This window comes from Oncorhynchus mykiss, chromosome 6 (assembly GCF_013265735.2).
Source record: "Oncorhynchus mykiss isolate Arlee chromosome 6, USDA_OmykA_1.1, whole genome shotgun sequence".
Taxonomy (NCBI): domain Eukaryota; kingdom Metazoa; phylum Chordata; class Actinopteri; order Salmoniformes; family Salmonidae; genus Oncorhynchus; species Oncorhynchus mykiss.
This window is the reverse complement of record NC_048570.1, coordinates 73,310,438-73,330,401: the sequence shown is the minus strand read 5'-3', so window position 1 is coordinate 73,330,401 and position 19,964 is coordinate 73,310,438. Positions and strand designations below refer to the sequence as shown.

Below are 19,964 nucleotides of genomic sequence, written 5' to 3'. Positions count from 1 at the left end.
GGCGTCTGAGCAAGAGCCTGACTAATAATATGTGTACGCTATGCCGCTGCTCTTTGACAACAGGGACTGTCTGGAGGGTAGGGGAGGGGCGTAGTGTCCACTCTCCCTCCAGTCTATCTGCAGCAGAGAGCAGGATAAGGTGCAAAGGAATCCGACACTGGGGTGAGGCCGGGCCGTCTGGGGAATAACCAATAGATGACTTCTTGTTCCACTAATTCCTTACACAGTAAAACAAGCTCTCTTGGAATGGAGCCATTCCAATATGTCTATATTAAGTCTGCTGCTGTTAAAAAGCAGGGTAGACAGCACCCTCCAGCCCAGCCCCCTCCCTCCCCCTGACTGCCCCTGGTTCCAGGCTGGCTCAAGAACTCTGCACTGACTGGAGGCTGCTGTACTCTCCTGTACTGTATGCCACACTGCCACACTGGAAACCATACAGTATGTCAGTACACTGAAGGTTATACCTAAACAATTATAGGACATTTAGAAGTGTGATGTTTAGGTTATGATAGAACAAGTCCTATGAGACTTTCCAATCATGATGCTGAAGATAAGAATAGAATATGATGAAACATACCAGTATGTTGGTGAATATTACTGACGTTCAGTAAATTGGTTAAAGCATTAACATGTTAAGAGTACAAAGCAGAATAATGAAGCTACTCCCCTGAGAATAGACATGCTCAATGTAGATTCAACAGAAATTGTGTACTTAATGCAAATTCTTGAGTCTCAAATACCTTCAATGTAATTTAAGTGTGTCAATATTTAAAGTAATTTGATTTGTATTGAATGTAAAATATCAAAGATATGCCTTGGGGTTGAAATGTTATGTAGGGTACAAAAGCTGCTTTCATGATACTCTCTCTCTCGCACACAGAGGCGAGGACACACAGACACACACACACACGTCCACACCCACACTATCCCCTCTCCCAAATAAATGTCCTATTATTCCAGAACCACATTCTTACATTACTACCACCTCTATAATGTTACATTTCCAGAAAACATGAGATCTGTGTGGATGTTTTTTGTTAGGCACACAATGAAATAGAAGGGAAAAAAATCCTATTCTGGCATGGTCTGGTCATGAAATTCAAAAGGTTTGCAGTAAACTGCTCAAATCCATGGGGACTCCCTCAAACAGCATGGATAATGACAGGAAAGATGCAAACAGACATAAACAAACCCACAAGTGAGTCTGGGCCTGGCATCATTATCCTGCGTATACATCCCACCTCTATGGGATTGGGAATAAGCAGAATGCCTCTGACCCTCACTGCAGGGGGGCGGGTGGAGTTGTAAAAGAAGTCGGACACGGCCTAGTCAGAGAGCCCACCATAACCATGGTGAACAGGCTGGGGGGATGTGAGGAATAGAAGGGTATGAACATGTGAAGCGTAGGAGAAAATGTGAAAAACTATTGGCATATGCCTGTGAAATCCTACAATCCCTCAACATACTGTTAGGAAAAAGGCCAATCTCCGAGGGGCAGGAAAACACATGCTCTCCACATAGCATTTTATACTGAATTATTTCTCTTCTGATACTTCCATGTGTAAATCATCCCTTGTAAAAATATACTTCTGATGTACAGTCATTTTTCTGACATTTTCTCATGTAATTTGGGTTTATTTAAAACGAACATATGATGTATATTTTATTTTAAACATCTACTGTTTCTGTGAAGATAAAAGAACACAAAACAATTCTAACAACCTCACTATTGTTGAGACTGGGTGGGAGACTGAGCGGGAGTCTGGAGTGAGTTAATAAGAGTGTGTCTGGTGGTGGGACAGAGAGCTGGCTGGCTGGCGTTGGACCACCCCTAATCTAATAATGGCATTGTCCACACCGCGGTTGGCTGGCCTCTGGGCTGGAGGCTGGTCAGGAGGGGGCTGGAGTAGCAGGGGAGGACTTCCCCTTCTTCCTGTCCTCTCCTCTGCTCCCTCCACTCTGCACATAGACTGAGCCTCTGTCTTCACAATTGCCTCCCAGCTGCTGGGGCTTGGGAAAACAACAGAGTGGGCTCTGTTGTCCGGCAGAAAGCACGATTGTTACGAGGGACCACTTTATTACAGGCATATGAGTGTGCCGAGACTTTAAAACGCGCTCAAATGTCATGTGCACACCGAGTGACGGGCAAGAATAATTCTGGAGAAAAAAATACCTAAAAAAACCAAACAATTCTGTGTCTGAATAACGGTGCAGGACAGAACGGGCCATTCATTGTGTTCCATAGGGAATGCTTGGACTCTCCTCCGCCCAAAAACAAAAAGGGTCTTTTTTTGCTGCCATGGGCTGAATGCTTTGCTTTGCCACCCCGGCCCTAAGAAAACACGGGCCCCCTTTCTCCCTGCCGGCTGGCCGCACACACTAGATCCTATTAATGCAGCCCTCTCCCTGTGAGTGTGCCCACTGTGGAGGCCGAGGGCCGCGCAGAGCCAACGCAAAGACAAAACAGTTTGCTCAACATTAGCAGGGAAAACACTGGTCGAGCGGAGAGGGAGAGGAAACTAAGTCAACTTTACACTGGAGGATGTGTTCTCCGTCAACTGATATTTTCCTTTGGAGCACGGGGTCCAATGAGTGCCAAGTATAAGGCGACTGGCCACCTTCATCCAGGAAAGGATTATGGGGAGCAATAGAGTTGTAAACAGGTGCTTTATAATGATATTCAGAGGTCATAGAGTATGGCTTTATGTATCATAGCTACGGTTGGCCTCGTTTCACTATCAATAATGAGCTGCTCCTGTTAGGGTTATGAAGTTTATTTAACAGTACTGTCTTATCACAGAGTTCACTAGGTTCCCTAATGCCGGGTGAGATGCACTACAGCTCCAGTGATCTGCTGTCTGTGTTGAGTACTGTTATCACTAGCATTGAGCTACTATGAGAGGCTGCAGGGTCCTGGCATAAATGACTAAATCCCAGCGCTGGTTTGGAATCCCCTCAGGTGACTAATTTAAGGCCGACACTCAGGTGTGACTTTACACATTACAACTGTTCATGTGACAGCCCTTGTCAAGATGCAGGCAGTTCATTAACGCAGCCTAAACAGGCGAGGTGTGGGAACACAAAGACGCTGCGCTGCCCTGCTGATAATTACAAGACCGCTAGGAGATGTTGTGTCATTAACATTAATAATGGAGGCGTGTTTATGTACATGCTTACATCACCAACAAAGACATGTGCGTTCCTAGCATATGTTCCCCACACAAATGTGCCATTGTGTGCCAGGCAGGCAGCCTCTATGAACCCATCACATCGTGTAAGTACTGGGGATGTGTATCTTTCAACGTTTACACTCTCTCCAGTTTGCCATTCACAAGCTAGGGCCCAGTGTCAGAGGAAATGGAGCCTAGTGCAATAATAAGGCCACTCAATATCCCCACTCTCGGTGTGTACCTTGACCCTGACCTAACAAAGCCTTAACCCTGACCTAACGAAGCCTTAACCCTGACCTAACGAAGCCTTAACCCTGACCTAACAAAGCCTTAACCCTGACCTAACGAAGCCTTAACCCTGACCTAACGAAGCCTTAACCCTGACCTAACGAAGCCTTAACCCTGACCTAACGAAGCCTTAACCCTGACCTAACGAAGCCTTAACCCTGACCTAACAAAGCCTTAACCCTGACCTAAACGAAGCCTTAACCCTGACCTAAACAAAGCCTTAACCCTGACCTAACGAAGCCTTAACCCTGACCTAACAAAGCCTTAACCCTGACCTAACGAAGCCTTAACCCTGACCTAACGAAGCCTTAACCCTGACCTAACGAAGCCTTAACCCTGACCTAACGGAGAAAAGGAAGCCGGAAGAGTCTTTCAGCGGCAAAGCAGATGTACGTCGACAAAAACCTATAGACCGAATCGTCCCAGATAGCCTGCACTGTTTGTGTTCATAACGTCTGAATTTGTTTTAACAGGCCAGCGACATTACTAGTCTTGCTGCTCGTCCACTTAGCTTAATTTCCAAACCATCACAGCCATTGCTGAGGTTGTATCTATTAAGCCCTTTTTGTGCATCATTAAGTTTTAACAGGGGCGCGATAGCTTTATTGTTCAAATTGCACACGACTTTATTTAACGTCAGCGTTTCTTCTGCTTCCTGACAAGAAGTCACATTTCATAACTAATTAAATTGATCCCTCCCCCCGCCCAACACAGGCCACTAAATGGAATTATTTGCATCCAAGTGTCAATATATTAAATCACAGGGGCTAATGAGTTGGGTCAACGCTTTCTTTTATCTCTGGTCTTGCATGTGCACATCTTCATCAGCTAACAGTCTCCTTTAACTGGTGGGCGAGCATGTTATGTAAGGCTGGATCTATAGAGCTATCTCCCTCCCTGGGCTCAAGCCAAGCTGATATGATGAGACCGTTAGGGCCCCCGAATAATCCCACTACTGCCAGCCTAGCTAACACCGTCTGGAAACACCCTATCACTCCCTGCTCTATTATTCTCTTGCTATAATGCTAGCAGTTAGTCTGGCTGGGCTAATTGGGGAACTTACACATTCCCTTTAACAATGTCTATTTTGGTGCGTTTTGCCAATGCATTAATAAGAGTCTCTTAGAAGATCATTTGCGCCCTGGAAAACAACAGAAACATCTGAGAGGCATAAATTAGGAGCCATTATCGTTGTTCAATTAGCAGCCTCCCTTGTGTTTATCTAAAGTTCATTTGAAATGATTCCCCATTATATGGTAGTAGTGTGCTTTGTTCTCGCTAAAATGTTAACCAAATAAAATGTTGGGTGCAATTACCGTTCATTGGATTACAAGGGCAAAGCATATTGTGTGTAGACTACAGTACCGTACAGGCTCCTGAGTGGCGAAGCGGTCTAAGGCACTGCCTCTCAGTGTAAGAGGTATCATTACAGACCCTGGTTCGATCCCGGACTGTATTGTCATTTGCCATGATTGGGAGTCCCATATGGCGGTGCACAATTGGCCCAGCGTCGTCCGGGTTGTGGGAGGGTATGGCCGGGGCTAGGTCGTCATGGTAAATAAGAATTGTTCTTGTAACGGTCTTCTAGGTGTGAAGGAGAGTCGGACCAAAATGCGGCGTGTAGATTGCGATCCATGTTTATTGTGACTATAGCAACATGAATCCAAATACAAACAGTGCAAAATAATAAACGTAATGAAAACCGAAACAGCCTAAACTGGTGCAAACTAACACTAAGGACAATCACCCACAAACACACAGTGAAACCCAGGCTACCTAAATATGGTTCCCAATCAGAGACAATGACTAACACCTGCCTCTGATTGAGAACCATATCAGGCCGGACATAGAAATAGACAAACAAGACATCCAACATAGAATGCCCACCCAGTTCACGTCCTGACCAACACTAAAACAAGGAAAACACACACGAACGATGGTCAGAACGTGACAGTACCCCCCCTCCAAGGTGCGGACTCCGGACGCACAACTTAAACCTATGGGGGAGGGTGTGGGTGGGCATCTGTCCGCGGTGGCGGCTCTGGCGCTGGACGTGGACCCCACTCCATAACAGTTTTAGTCCACCTCCTTAGCGTCCCTAGATAGGTGACCCTTCTTAATGACAGCTCGGGACAGAGGGTCAGCTCGAGACAGAGGGGCAGCTCGGGACAGAAGTAGCTCGGGACTGATGGGTAGCACAGCACTGAGAGGAAGCTCAGGCAGGTAGTTAGATCCGGCAGATCCTGGCCGGCTGGCGGTTCTGGCAGATCCTGGCCGACTGGCAGATCTGGAAGAGTCTGGCCGACTGGCAGATCTGGAAGAGTCTGGTCGACTGGCAGATCTGGAAGAGTCTGGTCGACTGGCAGATCTGGAAGAGTCTGGTCGACTGGCAGATCTGGAAGAGTCTGGTCGACTGGCAGATCTGGAAGAGTCTGGTCGACTGGCAGATCTGGAAGAGTCTGGTCGACTGGCAGATCTGGAAGAGTCTGGTCGACTGGCAGATCTGGAAGAGTCTGGTCGACTGGCAGATCTGGCTGCTCCATGCTGACTGGCAGCACTGGCTGCTCCATGCTGACTGGCGGCCCTGGCTGCTCCATGCTGACTGGCGGCCCTGGCTGCTCCATGCTGACTGGCGGCCCTGGCTGCTCCATGCTGACTGGCGGCCCTGGCTGCTCCATGCTGACTGGCGGCCCTGGCTGCTCCATGCTAACTGGCAGCTCTGGCGGCTCCTTGCAGACTAGCAGCTCTGGCGGCTCCTTGCAGACTGGTAGCTCCTTGCAGACTGGCAGCTCTGGCGGCCCCTGGTTGACTGGCGGCGCTGGCGCTGGGCTGACTGACGGCACTGGCGGCCCCTGGCTGACTGGCGGCACTGGCGGCCCCTGGCTGACTGGCGGCACTGGCGGCCCCTGGCTGACTGGCGGCACTGGCGGCCCCTGGCAGACGGGCGGCACTGGCGGCTCCTGGCAGACGGGCGGCGCTGGCGGCGCTGGGCAGACGGGCGGCACTGGCGGCGCTGGGCAGACGGGCGGCACTGGCGGCGCTGGGCAGACGGGCGGCACTGGCGGCGCTGGGCAGACGGGCGGCACTGGCGGCGCTGGGCAGACGGGCGGCACTGGCGGCGCTGGGCAGACGGGCGGCACTGGCGGCGTTGGGCAGACGGGAAGCTCCGATGGCGCCGGGCAGACGGGAAGCTCCGGCAGAGGCGCCGGGCAGACGGGAGGCTCCGGCAGAGGCGCCGGACAGGCGGGAGGCTCCGGCAGAGGCGCCGGACAGGCGGGAGGCTCCGGCAGAGGCGCCGGACAGGCGGGAGGCTCCGGCAGAGGCGCCGGACAGGCGGGAGGCTCCGGCAGAGGCGCCGGACAGGCGGGAGGCTCCGGCAGAGGCGCCGGACAGGCGGGAGGCTCCGGCAGAGGCGCCGGACAGGCGGGAGGCTCCGGCAGAGGCGCCGGACAGGCGGGAGGCTCCGGCAGAGGCGCCGGACAGGCGGGAGGCTCCGGCAGAGGCGCCGGACAGGCGGGAGGCTCCGGCAGCGCTGGAGAGGAGGAAGGCTCTGGACGGATGGGCCGGAGAGACAGCCTGGTACGGGGAGCTGCCACCGGAGGGCTGGGGTGTGGAGGTGGTGACGGATAGACCGGGCCGTGCAGGCGCACTGGAGCTCTTGAGCACCGAGCCTGTCCAACCTTACCCGGTTGAATGGTCCCGGTCGCCCTGCCAGTGCGGCGAGGTGGAATAGCCCGCACTGGGCTATGCAGGCGAACCGGGGACACCGTGCGCAAGGCTGGTGCCATGTAAGCCGGCCCAAGGAGACGCACTGGAGACCAGATGCGTAGAGCCGGCTTCATGGCACTTGGCTCGATGCCCACTCTAGCCCGGCCGATACGCGGAGCTGGAATGTACCGCACCGGGCTGTGCACCCGCACTGGGGACACCGTGCGCTCCACAGCATAACACGGTGCCTGCCCGGTCTCTCTAGCCCCCCGGTAACCACAGGAAGTTGGCTCAGGTCTCCTACCTGGCGTAGCCATACTCCCTGTTAGCCCCCCCCCAAGAAATTTTTGGGGCTGACTCCCGGGCTTCCATCCACGACGCCGCGCTGCCTCCTCGTACCAACGCCTCTCCGCTTTCGCCGCCTCCCGTTCTTCCTTGGGGCGGCGATACTCTCCTGGCTGAGCCCAAGGTCCTTTACCGTCTAATTCGTCCTCCCATGTCCATACCTCCTCGCGCTGCTCCTGCTGCTGCTTTTTCCTTTGCCCATTACCACACCGCTTGGTCCTGTTGTGGTGGGTGATTCTGTAACGGTCTTCTAGGTGTGAAGGAGAGTCGGACCAAAATGCGGCGTGTAGATTGCGATCCATGTTTATTGTGACTATAGCAACATGAATCCAAATACAAACAGTGCAAAATAATAAACGTAATGAAAACCGAAACAGCCTAAACTGGTGCAAACTAACACTAAGGACAATCACCCACAAACACACAGTGAAACCCAGGCTACCTAAATATGGTTCCCAATCAGAGACAATGACTAACACCTGCCTCTGATTGAGAACCATATCAGGCCGGACATAGAAATAGACAAACAAGACATCCAACATAGAATGCCCACCCAGTTCACGTCCTGACCAACACTAAAACAAGGAAAACACACACGAACGATGGTCAGAACGTGACAGTTCTTAACTGACTTGCCTAGTTAAATAAAGGTTAAATAAAACATCAATAAAAATACAGTGAGCCAGTAAATTGGGGGAATTACTGTATTGGCTTGTGTCACATGATCTTTAGATAGGGTGTGACAGGCAAGGAACCTTATTACAATGACTGTAAATAATGAAAGCCGAGCAGGAGCCAGAGTGACCTTTAAAGACTATGGCAACGGGCAGAAATGGACCACTTAGGCTGGGGGTGGATATCTACAAACTGTAGTCAATGACTCCCACTCTTGCATTTGCCCTGATAATCTCCTGTATGTTCCACTATAGGTTAGAATGCTACGAGTCATGTTCAAGGAATAAGTGTGTGACAAAAATAGGAGAGCCACACAGCACACTGCTGCAGTAGACTTGGAGCAGCACACCTGCACACTGACTAGCATAGTGGCAGTAGCACCTGACAGACAGACAGACAGACAGACAGACAGACAGACAGACAGACAGACAACGGGGCACAGAGACGCATCTCTCTGTGCCCATATAGAGGGGAGAGGGATTGTTGCCTTCATTCAAAAACCAATGTGTGTGTGACACAAAGGACTCTGTGTTTAATTAGGAGGTCCCTATTGGCTGGGCAGACAGGACCCGCTTTTATAGAGCTTCCCCTGTGAATTCTATCAGCGCTTTGCAACACTGGGACATGGAGCTGCATCCTGAACATCTCTAAACAGACTGCTATTCTTTCTAATGTGTTTATGTGGGATTTCAAAAACAGACTCAGAGAGACCGCGAAAGACTGGTAGGTTAATAAAAGCAAATGATGTATTCAGGAATTTGTGGCGTAGTCTGTTCATCAATGATAATGGTGAAGAAGAAAAAGTATATACAATTACAGCTCAATGAGTATTTGCATGTAATGGAATGAATTCTACCTTGAGACAGACACGTGTGTAACTTCAACTGTATGCCAATTTCAGCCTTTAAACGCATACACTGTCAACAATGGTTTGATTGTGTAAAGGAAGCTTTTGTGTCAACCAGGGAAGTTATTGAAAGTTCCCTAGTCATACCCCCAAAATATATATCAAGTGAGAAAGGAAGCTGCTACTGATTAACCCTGTATTGGGGCCCTGGCCTGGCTAGCCCCTGGACCCCTGGGCTCTGGACCCCTGGGCCCTGGACCCCTGGGCCTGTCATGCTTCTTCAAGCTCTACTGCTGTTAAATGACCACAGCAGAGGGAGGGAGGCCGGCTCTACGGCCTGGGGATACTGTGCTGCACATATGAGAGGAATCAGGCCCTCACTAGCTCTTGAGCAGGGCCATATGTCTGTCTGCCTGCCTGTCTGCCTGCCTGCCTGCCTGCCTGCCTGCCTGCCTGCCTGCCTGTCTGTCTGCCTTCCTGCCTGCCAAACAGCCAGCCAGCCAGCCAGGCCCCTGAGAGTAGAGCTTCTCTTCAGGCTCTCTCTACACCTTCTCTATGTTAACACTCACCTATAACACAAATACAAGCACGGACATATAACATACAAAGGCACCCACACACATGTACACAAGTTCTGCAGTATGTGTGAGTTGTTGTGTTGTGGTGTTGCTTTGCTTTATAGGAGTGTGTCTGCCTGGCAGGCTGGGATGTGGAGGTGGTTAGCTAGCCCTTGTGTAATTAAATAGTATCTTTAATCTGGGAACTGTCTGCAGCTATTATCATTTAACCCTTAGAAGTCGCCTGCTGTTCCTCCACACCATTTAAAACCACATGTGAGGAAACCTTTTCCACTTTGAAGTGAGGGCTGACAACAAGGCACTGGTCTTTTCTCTTTTAACTAAGGCAATGGAACTTCTTTAAAGCCAAACAACAAGTACCAGCACACTCTGTGCTCTTGGTAGATGCTATGGGGGGCAAAATATTATGGGGAGGAAATAATTATGTCTGTATTACATTAGAGATTTTTTTGTAACTTCGTATATTTTTGTAGTAACATAAATAAATGTAATATTTCAATAGCCTAAAGTCCAAAATAGCTCCAAATAGAACACAGATCTAAGAACAATAATTCTCTATATAAAGTGAAACTACAATAGGGATCATTTCCAGTCAGAGGGATAAATGGAGATGAATAAAGTGTAGAGGGACTCAAAATGAGTGGATCAGTGGACGGTATAAGTCCTGGGAGGGGTGTGGATATAGCCACCCTGTGCAGGCTGGAGGGCTTGGAGGAGAGGGGGTTGGGAGATTGGGGGAGAGGGGGTTGGGAGATTGGGGGAGAGGAGGTTGGGAGATTGGGGGAAAGGGGGTTGGGAGATTGGGGGAGAGGGGGTTGGGAGGTGGAGGAGTAAGGGTTGACAGCGGAAGTCACGTGGAGGTCCTTCACAGGAGCAGGAGGAGGAAAAGCAGCTCTGAGCTAGATAAGTAGAACCAGACCTGGCCAATGACGAGAGCGTTTAAGGCTGCTGGATTAAAAGAGTGAACCAACAATGGTCTCCATAGAAAACCCATATCAGTGGGATCTTTATATCACTGCTAAACATACGGTGCAACAATGCCAGCTCAGAGTTATAATTATAGACATAGGTAATAAAGTATGGATTGTTACTGTGTTATTGTAAGTGTGAGGACCCTCAGACACATTGAAATTGACCTAACAGGGGTTTTCTGATTAAAAGCATCCCCCATTTCATCTGGGGAGCTCCATTCCTTAACCTGCACCGTGTGAAGATACATTTCAGCCTTTCAGGGAATATTTATTATCTTGTGTGTGTGTGTGTCACTTCGTCTCACACCGTACCAGCTCCATCTTTCAGGAATGCATGGACTGTTGCCATCTCAATGTGCAGGAGATACACGGCAGCTCATGAGAGAGCAGGAATTTCCACCTGGCCTGGATCCGTGTGAGAGATGTGAGTGCCTGTGGGCTGGAGGATCGCGGGGCTGTTGGGGATGGGGCCTGTGGGCTGGATGATCGCGGGGCTGTTGGGGATGGGGCCTGTGGGCTGGATGGCTGGGGCATGGGCAATGACAGCTAACTGTTACTGTGGCCAGAGAGCAGCACTCCATCACAGCACGACAAAGAAGCCCCCCCCCCCCCCCCCCCCCCCCCAAACTTCTCTGACCCCCACCTATCATCACAATCTCCCAGTCAGTTGGCCCCTGTGGGCAGGGAGCAGACCTCCAATCACTACCCCCAATATACTGACCTAGAGTCTGGAGTTGTCACTGGGTTGGATGAAATACAGCCATTAGAGAAACTAATAAAAATTCCTCCAATCCATGGCCATTATCTCTCTATAAAAATATCCTCTTCACAGAAACATGTGTTTGGCCAACAACAGCAGTCACCACCATTTTATTAAGTCATTTCATGGACTGCTACCCATGCTGCTAACATATGGCTGTGCTGCCATTCACTCCTATATAATTACAGAAAGCCATATGAAAGACAGCCTGGGCTCTGACGTTAAAATAAAACTGGATTTGTTGCTATTGGGGAGGAATAAAAAGTGGGTGTGATTGTCAAGGAGACAGCCCCTAACAGTCCAATCAAGTGCCGGTCGATGTGGTTGATTGATGCAGAGGCTAAACAAACAGACAGAACAGAGCTCTGCTTACTTAGCGTCTATTTCTGCCTTTCTGTCTTCTTAACTCACTGGCTTTCCATGGTCGCATTCACACAGCTTTGATGACTCTGTTACGTAAGAAACACATGCTCTGTTACAGATCAGATTTACTTCAACATTTTGCTTTTAATTGTCACAAGCCTCTAGTTGATTCCCTAATTGTGTTTATCGAGTTTAATACTTGATTCACATAACAGTAATCTCTCCCTGAGCGGAATTAGTTTAACAACAACAAGGGACGACTAGAGGAATAAAAAACGAGAGTTTGGGAAAAAAACACAGAGCCTTGAGCTTTAAACTTCTGATAAGCCCCTAACACCGTAATCAAAACATCTGCTATCTTAAAACAAGTGACATTGTAATCCCGAAGGACAAAGACTCAATCTCTCTCCCTGCTCTAAGTAGAACTAGATGAAAAGAGAGAGAAGGCCATTCAAAAGGAGACTCGATTAAATTGGACTGTGCCTCGTTCCAGACCGCTCTGCCTGTTTCTGCACACCCCTCCCTCCCTCCCTCCCTCCCTCCCTCCCTCCCTCCCTCCCTCCCTCCCTCCCTCCCCCCTCTCTCTCTCTCTCCCCCTCGCCCCTCCCTCCCCCCTCCCTCAAAGAAAACCCCTGAAAGTGCATGGCATGCCAGGGAGGGTGTCCAGTTACGGTCCTGGAGGTTTTATTTGTACTCCTCCGGTCCGGTTTACAATCCCCACTGATGTGATCAGTTACATCATCAATACAGCACCAGAATCTGAAGCGCTTTCCCCCTGGAGCCAAACTACAAGCACTTTGATGGTGAGGACGAAGATCTCTAGTAAAGTCCACTGTTCTCCATACTAACAGCAGGGTAACCCAATCCCCCAGTGCTGTTTTACCACTGCTAAAAGTCTGTAACATGCAGACTGGAAGCTTGTTTAGAGTACTAATTCACTCAAAGCTGTTGTATATTAAGAGGACGGGGGCATTTTTAAGAGCAGATAACAGTGCCGCCGAGGTGCCTCGCTACCTCGCCCCGGCCTGCCTCATCCCTCCCCTCATCCCTTTGGTTGGCCATCTTTACGAGCAGCCAGACCAGCCCCACAGAGGACAGAGTAAAACTGGGTCACGAGGGGAGAAAATGTAATGAAGTAAGCATTAAAGGACCTGCGGTAGGATAAACAACATGACTAACACGATCAAACTGATTTGAAGTTGTTGTGAGAGTAATCTATGCTCGATAAGGGCCTGGTGAGGGTTGTAAACAAGCAGATAGACTGAGGGGAGTGCAGCAGATGGTGTAAATATGTGTCTCTTTTGTTTAATTGTAGATATAGTGGTGTTTCATCAGGACAGATCACAGGGACAGAGTCTGGGGAAGGCTGCCTTGGCTGGAGACACAGATCTTTACATCTACAGACTTTCAGTACCTCCCCAAGTGTGGTGGAAGAGATATAACACCCTCGTCACTGAACTGCTCATCAAGGGGAATTTCCAGGTAGCACATTAGTCTTTTACCACAGCATGAAAGAGTGGAGTGTGGACCTGTCAAAGTATGATGTGTTGTGGTGCTGTGTGAGTGAGCCCAGGAGTAAAGACTCTTTATTAAGGGGACTTGGTCCCAGGGCATAGGGTGCTCTATTCTAGAGGGTATGCTAGTGAGGGTACTGTGCTAGAGAGCAGAGTGAGATCCTCTTTGGTGGAGTGATGGGGAGTCATTTCTCACAAACACTGTGGACAGTGACAGCAGCACCAGAGGCCAGCTCTCTGGCCTCTCCAGCAGAAGCAGACATTGACAGTGGGGCCTTTCTCTTGGGAAGTGCACTTGAAAGAGGGATGTTTATGGCCCAGTACTAAATCCTGCTTTTGTGCTTAATGCCGTGTAAATCCAAGGGGTTTGCTTTGCTGCTATGCCTCTACACATCACAGGGACTGTGGACTGGGGAGAGTCCTGGGGGAGTGGAGAGGGAAGGGGGTGAAGTGGGGGATCTATAGCCCCCTCCACCATTAAACTGGGACCCTTACAAAGTATGCCTACTACAGGAGGGACAGATTCTCACCAAGGGAAAACATGTTGATTTCAAAGTATGGAACTGATAATGAAGCCATTTGTGATGGTGAATTGAGAGGAGAATTACAGTGCCTTGCGAAAGTATTCGGCCCCCTTGAACTTTGCGACTTTTTGCCACATTTCAGGCTTCAAACATAAAGATATAAAACTGTATTTTTTTGTGAAGAATCAACAACAAGTGGGACACAATCATGAAGTGGAACGACATTTATTGGATATTTGAAACTTTTTTAACAAATCAAAAACTGAAAAATTGGGCGTGCAAAATTATTCAGCCCCCTTAAGTTAATACTTTGTAGCGCCACCTTTTGCTGCGATTACAGCTGTAAGTCGCTTGGGGTATGTCTCTATCAGTTTTGCACATCGAGAGACTGACATTTTTTCCCATTCCTCCTTGCAAAACAGCTTGAGCTCAGTGAGGTTGGATGGAGAGCATTTGTGAACAGCAGTTTTCAGTTCTTTCCACAGATTCTCGATTGGATTCAGGTCTGGACTTTGACTTGGCCATTCTAACACCTGGATATGTTTATTTTTGAACCATTCCATTGTAGATTTTGCTTTATGTTTTGGATCATTGTCTTGTTGGAAGACAAATCTCCGTCCCAGTCTCAAGTCTTTTGCAGACTCCATCAGGTTTTCTTCCAGAATGGTCCTGTATTTGGCTCCATCCATCTTCCCATCAATTTGAACCATCTTCCCTGTCCCTGCTGAAGAAAAGCAGGCCCAAACCATGATGCTGCCACCACCATGTTTGACAGTGGGGATGGTGTGTTCAGCTGTGTTGCTTTTACGCCAACCATAACGTTTTGCATTGTTGCCAAAAAGTTCAATTTGGGTTTAATCTGACCAGAGCACCTTCTTCCACACGTTTGGTGTGTCTCCCAGGTGGCTTGTGGCAAACTTTAAACGACACTTTTTATGGATATCTTTAAGAAATGGCTTGCTTCTTGCCACTCTTCCATAAAGGCCAGATTTGTGCAATATACGACTGATTGTTGTCCTATGGACAGAGTCTCCCACCTCAGCTGTAGATCTCTGCAGTTCATCCAGAGTGATCATGGGCCTCTTGGCTGCATCTCTGATCAGTCTTCTCCTTGTATGAGCTGAAAGTTTAGAGGGACGGCCAGGTCTTGGTAGATTTGCAGTGGTCTGATACTCCTTCCATTTCAATATTATCGCTTGCACAGTGCTCCTTGGGATGTTTAAAGCTTGGGAAATCTTTTTGTATCCAAATCCGGCTTTAAACTTCTTCACAACAGTATCTCGGACCTGCCTGGTGTGTTCCTTGTTCTTCATGATGCTCTCTGCGCTTTTAACGGACCTCTGAGACTATCACAGTGCAGGTGCATTTATACGGAGACTTGATTACACACAGGTGGATTGTATTTATCATCATTAGTCATTTAGGTCAACATTGGATCATTCAGAGATCCTCACTGAACTTCTGGAGAGAGTTTGCTGCACTGAAAGTAAAAGGGCTGAATAATTTTGCACGCCCACTTTTTCAGTTTTTGATTTGTTAAAAAAGTTTGAAATATCCAATAAATGTCGTTCCACTTCATGATTGTGTCCCACTTGTTGTTGATTCTTCACAAAAAAATACAGTTTTATATCTTTATGTTTGAAGCCTGAAATGTGGCAAAAGGTCGCAAAGTTCAAGGGGGCCGAATACTTTCGCAAGGCACTATATGTTTTAATGATCCTCCTCAGAAAAGAGAACAGAGACAGAGAGAGAGAGAAAGAGAGAGAGAGAGAGAGAGAGAGAATGAGAGAGAGACTGAGAGAGAGCGAGAATGAACGAGAGAGAGCAAGAAACTTGGTAGTGGGTGTGTGTTGGTAGTGGGTGTGTGTTGGGTGCATGTTGGTAGTGGGTGTGAGTTGGTAGTGGGTGTGTGTTGGTAGTGGGTGTGTGTTGGTAGTGAGTGTGTGTTGGTAGTGGGTGCGTGTTGGTAGTGGGTGTGTGTTGGTAGTGAGTGTGTGTTGGTAGTGGGTGTGTGTTGGGTGTGTGTTGGTAGTGGGTGTGTGTTGGTAGTGGGTGTGTGTTGGTAGTGGGTGTGTGTTGGTAGTGGGTGTGTGTTGGTAGTGGGTGTGTGTTGGGTGTGTGTTGGTAGTGGGTGTGTGTTGGTAGTGGGTGTGTGTTGGTAGTGAGTGTGTGTTGGTAGTGGGTGTGTGTTGGGTGTGTGTTGGTAGTGGGTGTGTGTTGGGTGTGTGTTGATAGTGGGTGTGTGTTGGTAGTGAGTGTGTGTTGGTAGTGGCTGTGTGTTGGTAGTGGGTGTGTGTTGGTAGTGAGTGTGTGTTGGTAGTGAGTGTGTATTGGTAGTGGGTGTGTGTTGGGTGTGTGTTGGTAGTGAGTGTGTGTTGGTAGTGAGTGTGTCTAGGTAGTGAGTGTGTGTTGGTAGTAAGTGTGTGTTGATAGTGGGTGTGTGTTGGTAGTGAGTGTGTGTTTGTAGTGAGTGTGTGTTGGTAGTGAGTGTGTGTTGATAGTGGATGTGTGTTGGTAGTGAGTGTGTGTTGGTAGTGAGTGTGTGTTGGTAGTGAGTGTGTGTTGGTAGTGAGTGTGTGTTGGTAGTGAGTGTGTGTTGGTAGTGAGTGTGTGTTGGTAATGAGTGTGTGTTGGTAGTGAGTGTGTGTTGGTAGTGAGTGTGTGTTGGTAGTGAGTGTGTGTTGGTAGTGAGTGTGTGTTGATAGTGAGTGTGTGTTGGTAGTGAGTGTGTGTTGGTAGTGAGTGTGTGTTGGTAGTGAGTGTGTGTTGGTAGTGAGTGTGTGTTGGTAGTGAGTGTGTGTTGGTAGTGAGTGTGTGTTGGTAATGAGTGTGTGTTGGTAGTGAGTGTGTGTTGGTAGTGAGTGTGTGTTGGTAGTGGGTGTGTGTTGGTAGTGAGTGTGTGTTGGTAGTGAGTGTGTGTTGGTAGTGAGTGTGTGTTGGTAGTGAGTGTGTGTTGGTAGTGAGTGTGTGTTGGTAGTGAGTGTGTGTTGGTAGTGAGTGTGTGTTGGTAGTGAGTGTGTGTTGGTAATGGGTGTGTGTTGGTAGTGAGTGTGTGTTGGTAGTGAGTGTGTGTTGGTAGTGAGTGTGTGTTGGTAGTGAGTGTGTGTTGGTAGTGGGTGTGTGTTTGTAGTGAGTGTGTGTTGGTAGTGAGTGTGTGTTGGTAGTGAGTGTGTGTTGGTAGTGAGTGTGTGTTTGTAGTGAGTGTGTGTTGGTAGTGAGTGTGTGTTGGTAGTGAGTGTGTGTTGGTAGTGAGTGTGTGTTGGTAGTGAGTGTGTGTTGGTAGTGAGTGTGTGTTGGTAGTGAGTGTGTGTTGGTAGTGAGTGTGTGTTGGTAATGAGTGTGTGTTGGTAGTGAGTGTGTGTTGGTAGTGAGTGTGTGTTGGTAGTGAGTGTGTGTTGGTAGTGAGTGTGTGTTGGTAGTGAGTGTGTGTTGGTAGTGAGTGTGTGTTGGTAGTGAGTGTGTGTTGGTAGTGAGTGTGTGTTGGTAGTGAGTGTGTGTTGGTAGTGGGTGTGTGTTGGTAGTGAGTGTGTGTTGGTAGTGAGTGTGTGTTGGTAGTGGGTGTGTGTTGGTAGTGAGTGTGTGTTGGTAGTGAGTGTGTGTTGGTAGTGAGTGTGTGTTGGTAGTGAGTGTGTGTTGGTAGTGAGTGTGTGTTGGTAGTGAGTGTGTGTTGGTAGTGAGTGTGTGTTGGTAGTGAGTGTGTGTTGGTAGTGAGTGTGTGTTGGTAGTGAGTGTGTGTTGGTAGTGAGTGTGTGTTGGTAGTGAGTGTGTCTTGGTAGTGAGTGTGTGTTGGTAGTGAGTGTGTGTTGGTAGTGAGTGTGTGTTGGTAGTGAGTGTGTGTTGGTAGTGAGTGTGTGTTGGTAGTGAGTGTGTGTTGGTAGTGAGTGTGTGTTGGTAGTGAGTGTGTGTTGGTAGTGAGTGTGTGTTGGTAGTGAGTGTGTGTTGGTAGTGAGTGTGTAGTAGTAGCAGGATAAGTAATAGGTGGGTCATAGGAGAAGACTGCTCCTGGCACCAGACTACAGTAAAGCCTTGAATTTCCTCAGACGTCTGGGCTGGGGCAGCGGCCTTGACTACAGCCAGCCACTGACCGACCACCCCTACCCAGAGTAGCCAGCCTGTCTGTATCCAACACTCAGCATGGGTGGTCCCTAACCTGACCACACTGTACTGTACCACCTCACCAACACACATGCCCAACACTCCCCACATACACATCCCACACACTGGCACTCTCCCTCCTCTCCTCTCCTCCTGCTACCTCTCATGCTGTTTTCTTTCTTTCTTTCAGCAAATATGCCATGTTTATTTATGGTGCCCTCGTTCCATTTTTCTTGGTCTGTGTCTCGTGTGAATACTCTCGCCCCTCCACCCCCATTTACATGTTTTTCTCCATTTTCCATAATTACTTAGGGGAGAAAAGAACACAATCCACTTTGGAGAGAAAACGCATGGCAATGACCACCACCATACACACTGACATTACTCCAATAAAGCCTTCATATTCAATCTGAGCTGAGCATAAAACAAGCTTTTCTAAATGCACCTTTATACATATTTTACTCTTGTTCAAGTAAATTAACAAACATTTAAAGGACTAAAACTGAATACTGTATAAAACAAACTTCTTCTTCCGTCAAAAACAGTATCTCCTTTAGCCACCACATTGACGTGAAGAACGCTTTCCCTCACTAACAATATGCTGTGAACAGTATCTACTTTAGCCACCACATTGACGTGAAGAACGCTTTCCCTCACTAACAATATGCTGTGAACAGTATCTCCTTTAGCCACCACATTGACGTGAAGAACGTTTTCCCTCACTAACAATATGCTGTGAACAGTATCTCCTTTAGCCACCACATTGACGTGAAGAACGCTTTCCCTCACTAACAATATGCTGTGAACAGTATCTCCTTTAGCCACCACATTGACGTGAAGAACGCTTTCCCTCACTAACAATATGCTGTGAACAGTATCTCCTTTAACCACCACATTGACGTGAAGAACGCTTTCCCTCACTAACAATATGCTGTGAACAGTATCTCCTTTAGCCACCACATTGACGTGAAGAACGCTTTCCCTCACTAACAATATGCTGTGAACAGTATCTCCTTTAGCCACCACATTGACGTGAAGAACGCTTTCCCTCACTGACAATATGCTGTGAACAGTATCTCCTTTAGCCACCACATTGACGTGAAGAACGCTTTCCCTCACTAACAATATGCTGTGAACAGTATCTTCTTTAGCCACCACATTGACGTGAAGAACGCTTTCCCTCACTAACAATATGCTGTGAACAGTATCTCCTTTAGCCACCACATTGACGTGAAGAACGCTTTCCCTCACTAACAATATGCTGTGAACAGTATCTCCTTTAGCCACCACATTGACGTGAAGAACGCTTTCCCTCACTAACAATATGCTGTGAACAGTATCTCCTTTAGCCACCACATTGACGTGAATAACGTTTTCCCTCACTAACAATATGCTGTGAACAGTATCTCCTTTTTCAGCCACCACATTGACGTGAACAACGTTTTCCCTCACTAACAATATGCTGTGAACAGTATCTCCTTTAGCCACCACATTGATGTGAACAACGTTTTTCCCTCACTAACAATATGCTGTGAACAGTATCTCCTTTAGCCACCACATTGACATGAACAACGTTTTCCCTCACTAACAATATGCTGTGAACAGTAGCCCGGGTTCTGTCTAAAGACCTGCCACGTCGCTCAACTGGGATGGTATCATTTCCAAGGCAGCATTTACCAGCCTCTTTCATGTCCCCACCTCCACCCTCCAGACACTTCTCTCTCTACCAGCAGCAGCATGCTTCATTAGGTGTCGCTACTTTCTCTTCTCTCCATCTTTGTTAATTAGGATGTGATAATTATTCCCCTCCGTCTTTACCCCTCCCAATTACCGATGGCCAATTATCATGTAATGTGAATGACGACTGTAAGACAGAAGTGACAGAAGAATGAAGCGAGAGAGAAAGATAAAGGAAGACAGTAAAGTACCAGTGTAATGTCTGTCAGACAGAAACCCATAGAGGAAACCCACGAGATTAGACATGTGGCCTGTGGTGGGGTGTGGCTGGGGAAGGAGAGGCCAGTGAGAGAGTGGAAGGGTGAGGGGAACACATGAACGAGCCACTGACCTGAATCTGCTGCTGGAGGATATTGATTTTGTGCTGCTGCTGCAGAAGCTGCTGCTGT

The 19,964-nt window shown here is 48.3% G+C and overlaps 1 protein-coding gene across 19 annotated transcripts in view; it reads right to left on the bottom strand.

Moving 5' to 3' along the window:
- Nucleotides 1–19,964, bottom strand: part of LOC100136290 (SOX-LZ) — a 201,271-nt gene that overhangs the window by 61,848 nt on the left and 119,459 nt on the right. For all 19 annotated transcript variants that reach the window (XM_036979115.1, XM_036979122.1, XM_036979116.1 and 16 more), the window contains 1 exon segment: nt 19,907–19,964. This exon segment is cut by the window's right edge and continues 11 nt beyond it. In XM_036979115.1, coding sequence (XP_036835010.1) covers nt 19,907–19,964 — 58 coding nt within the window.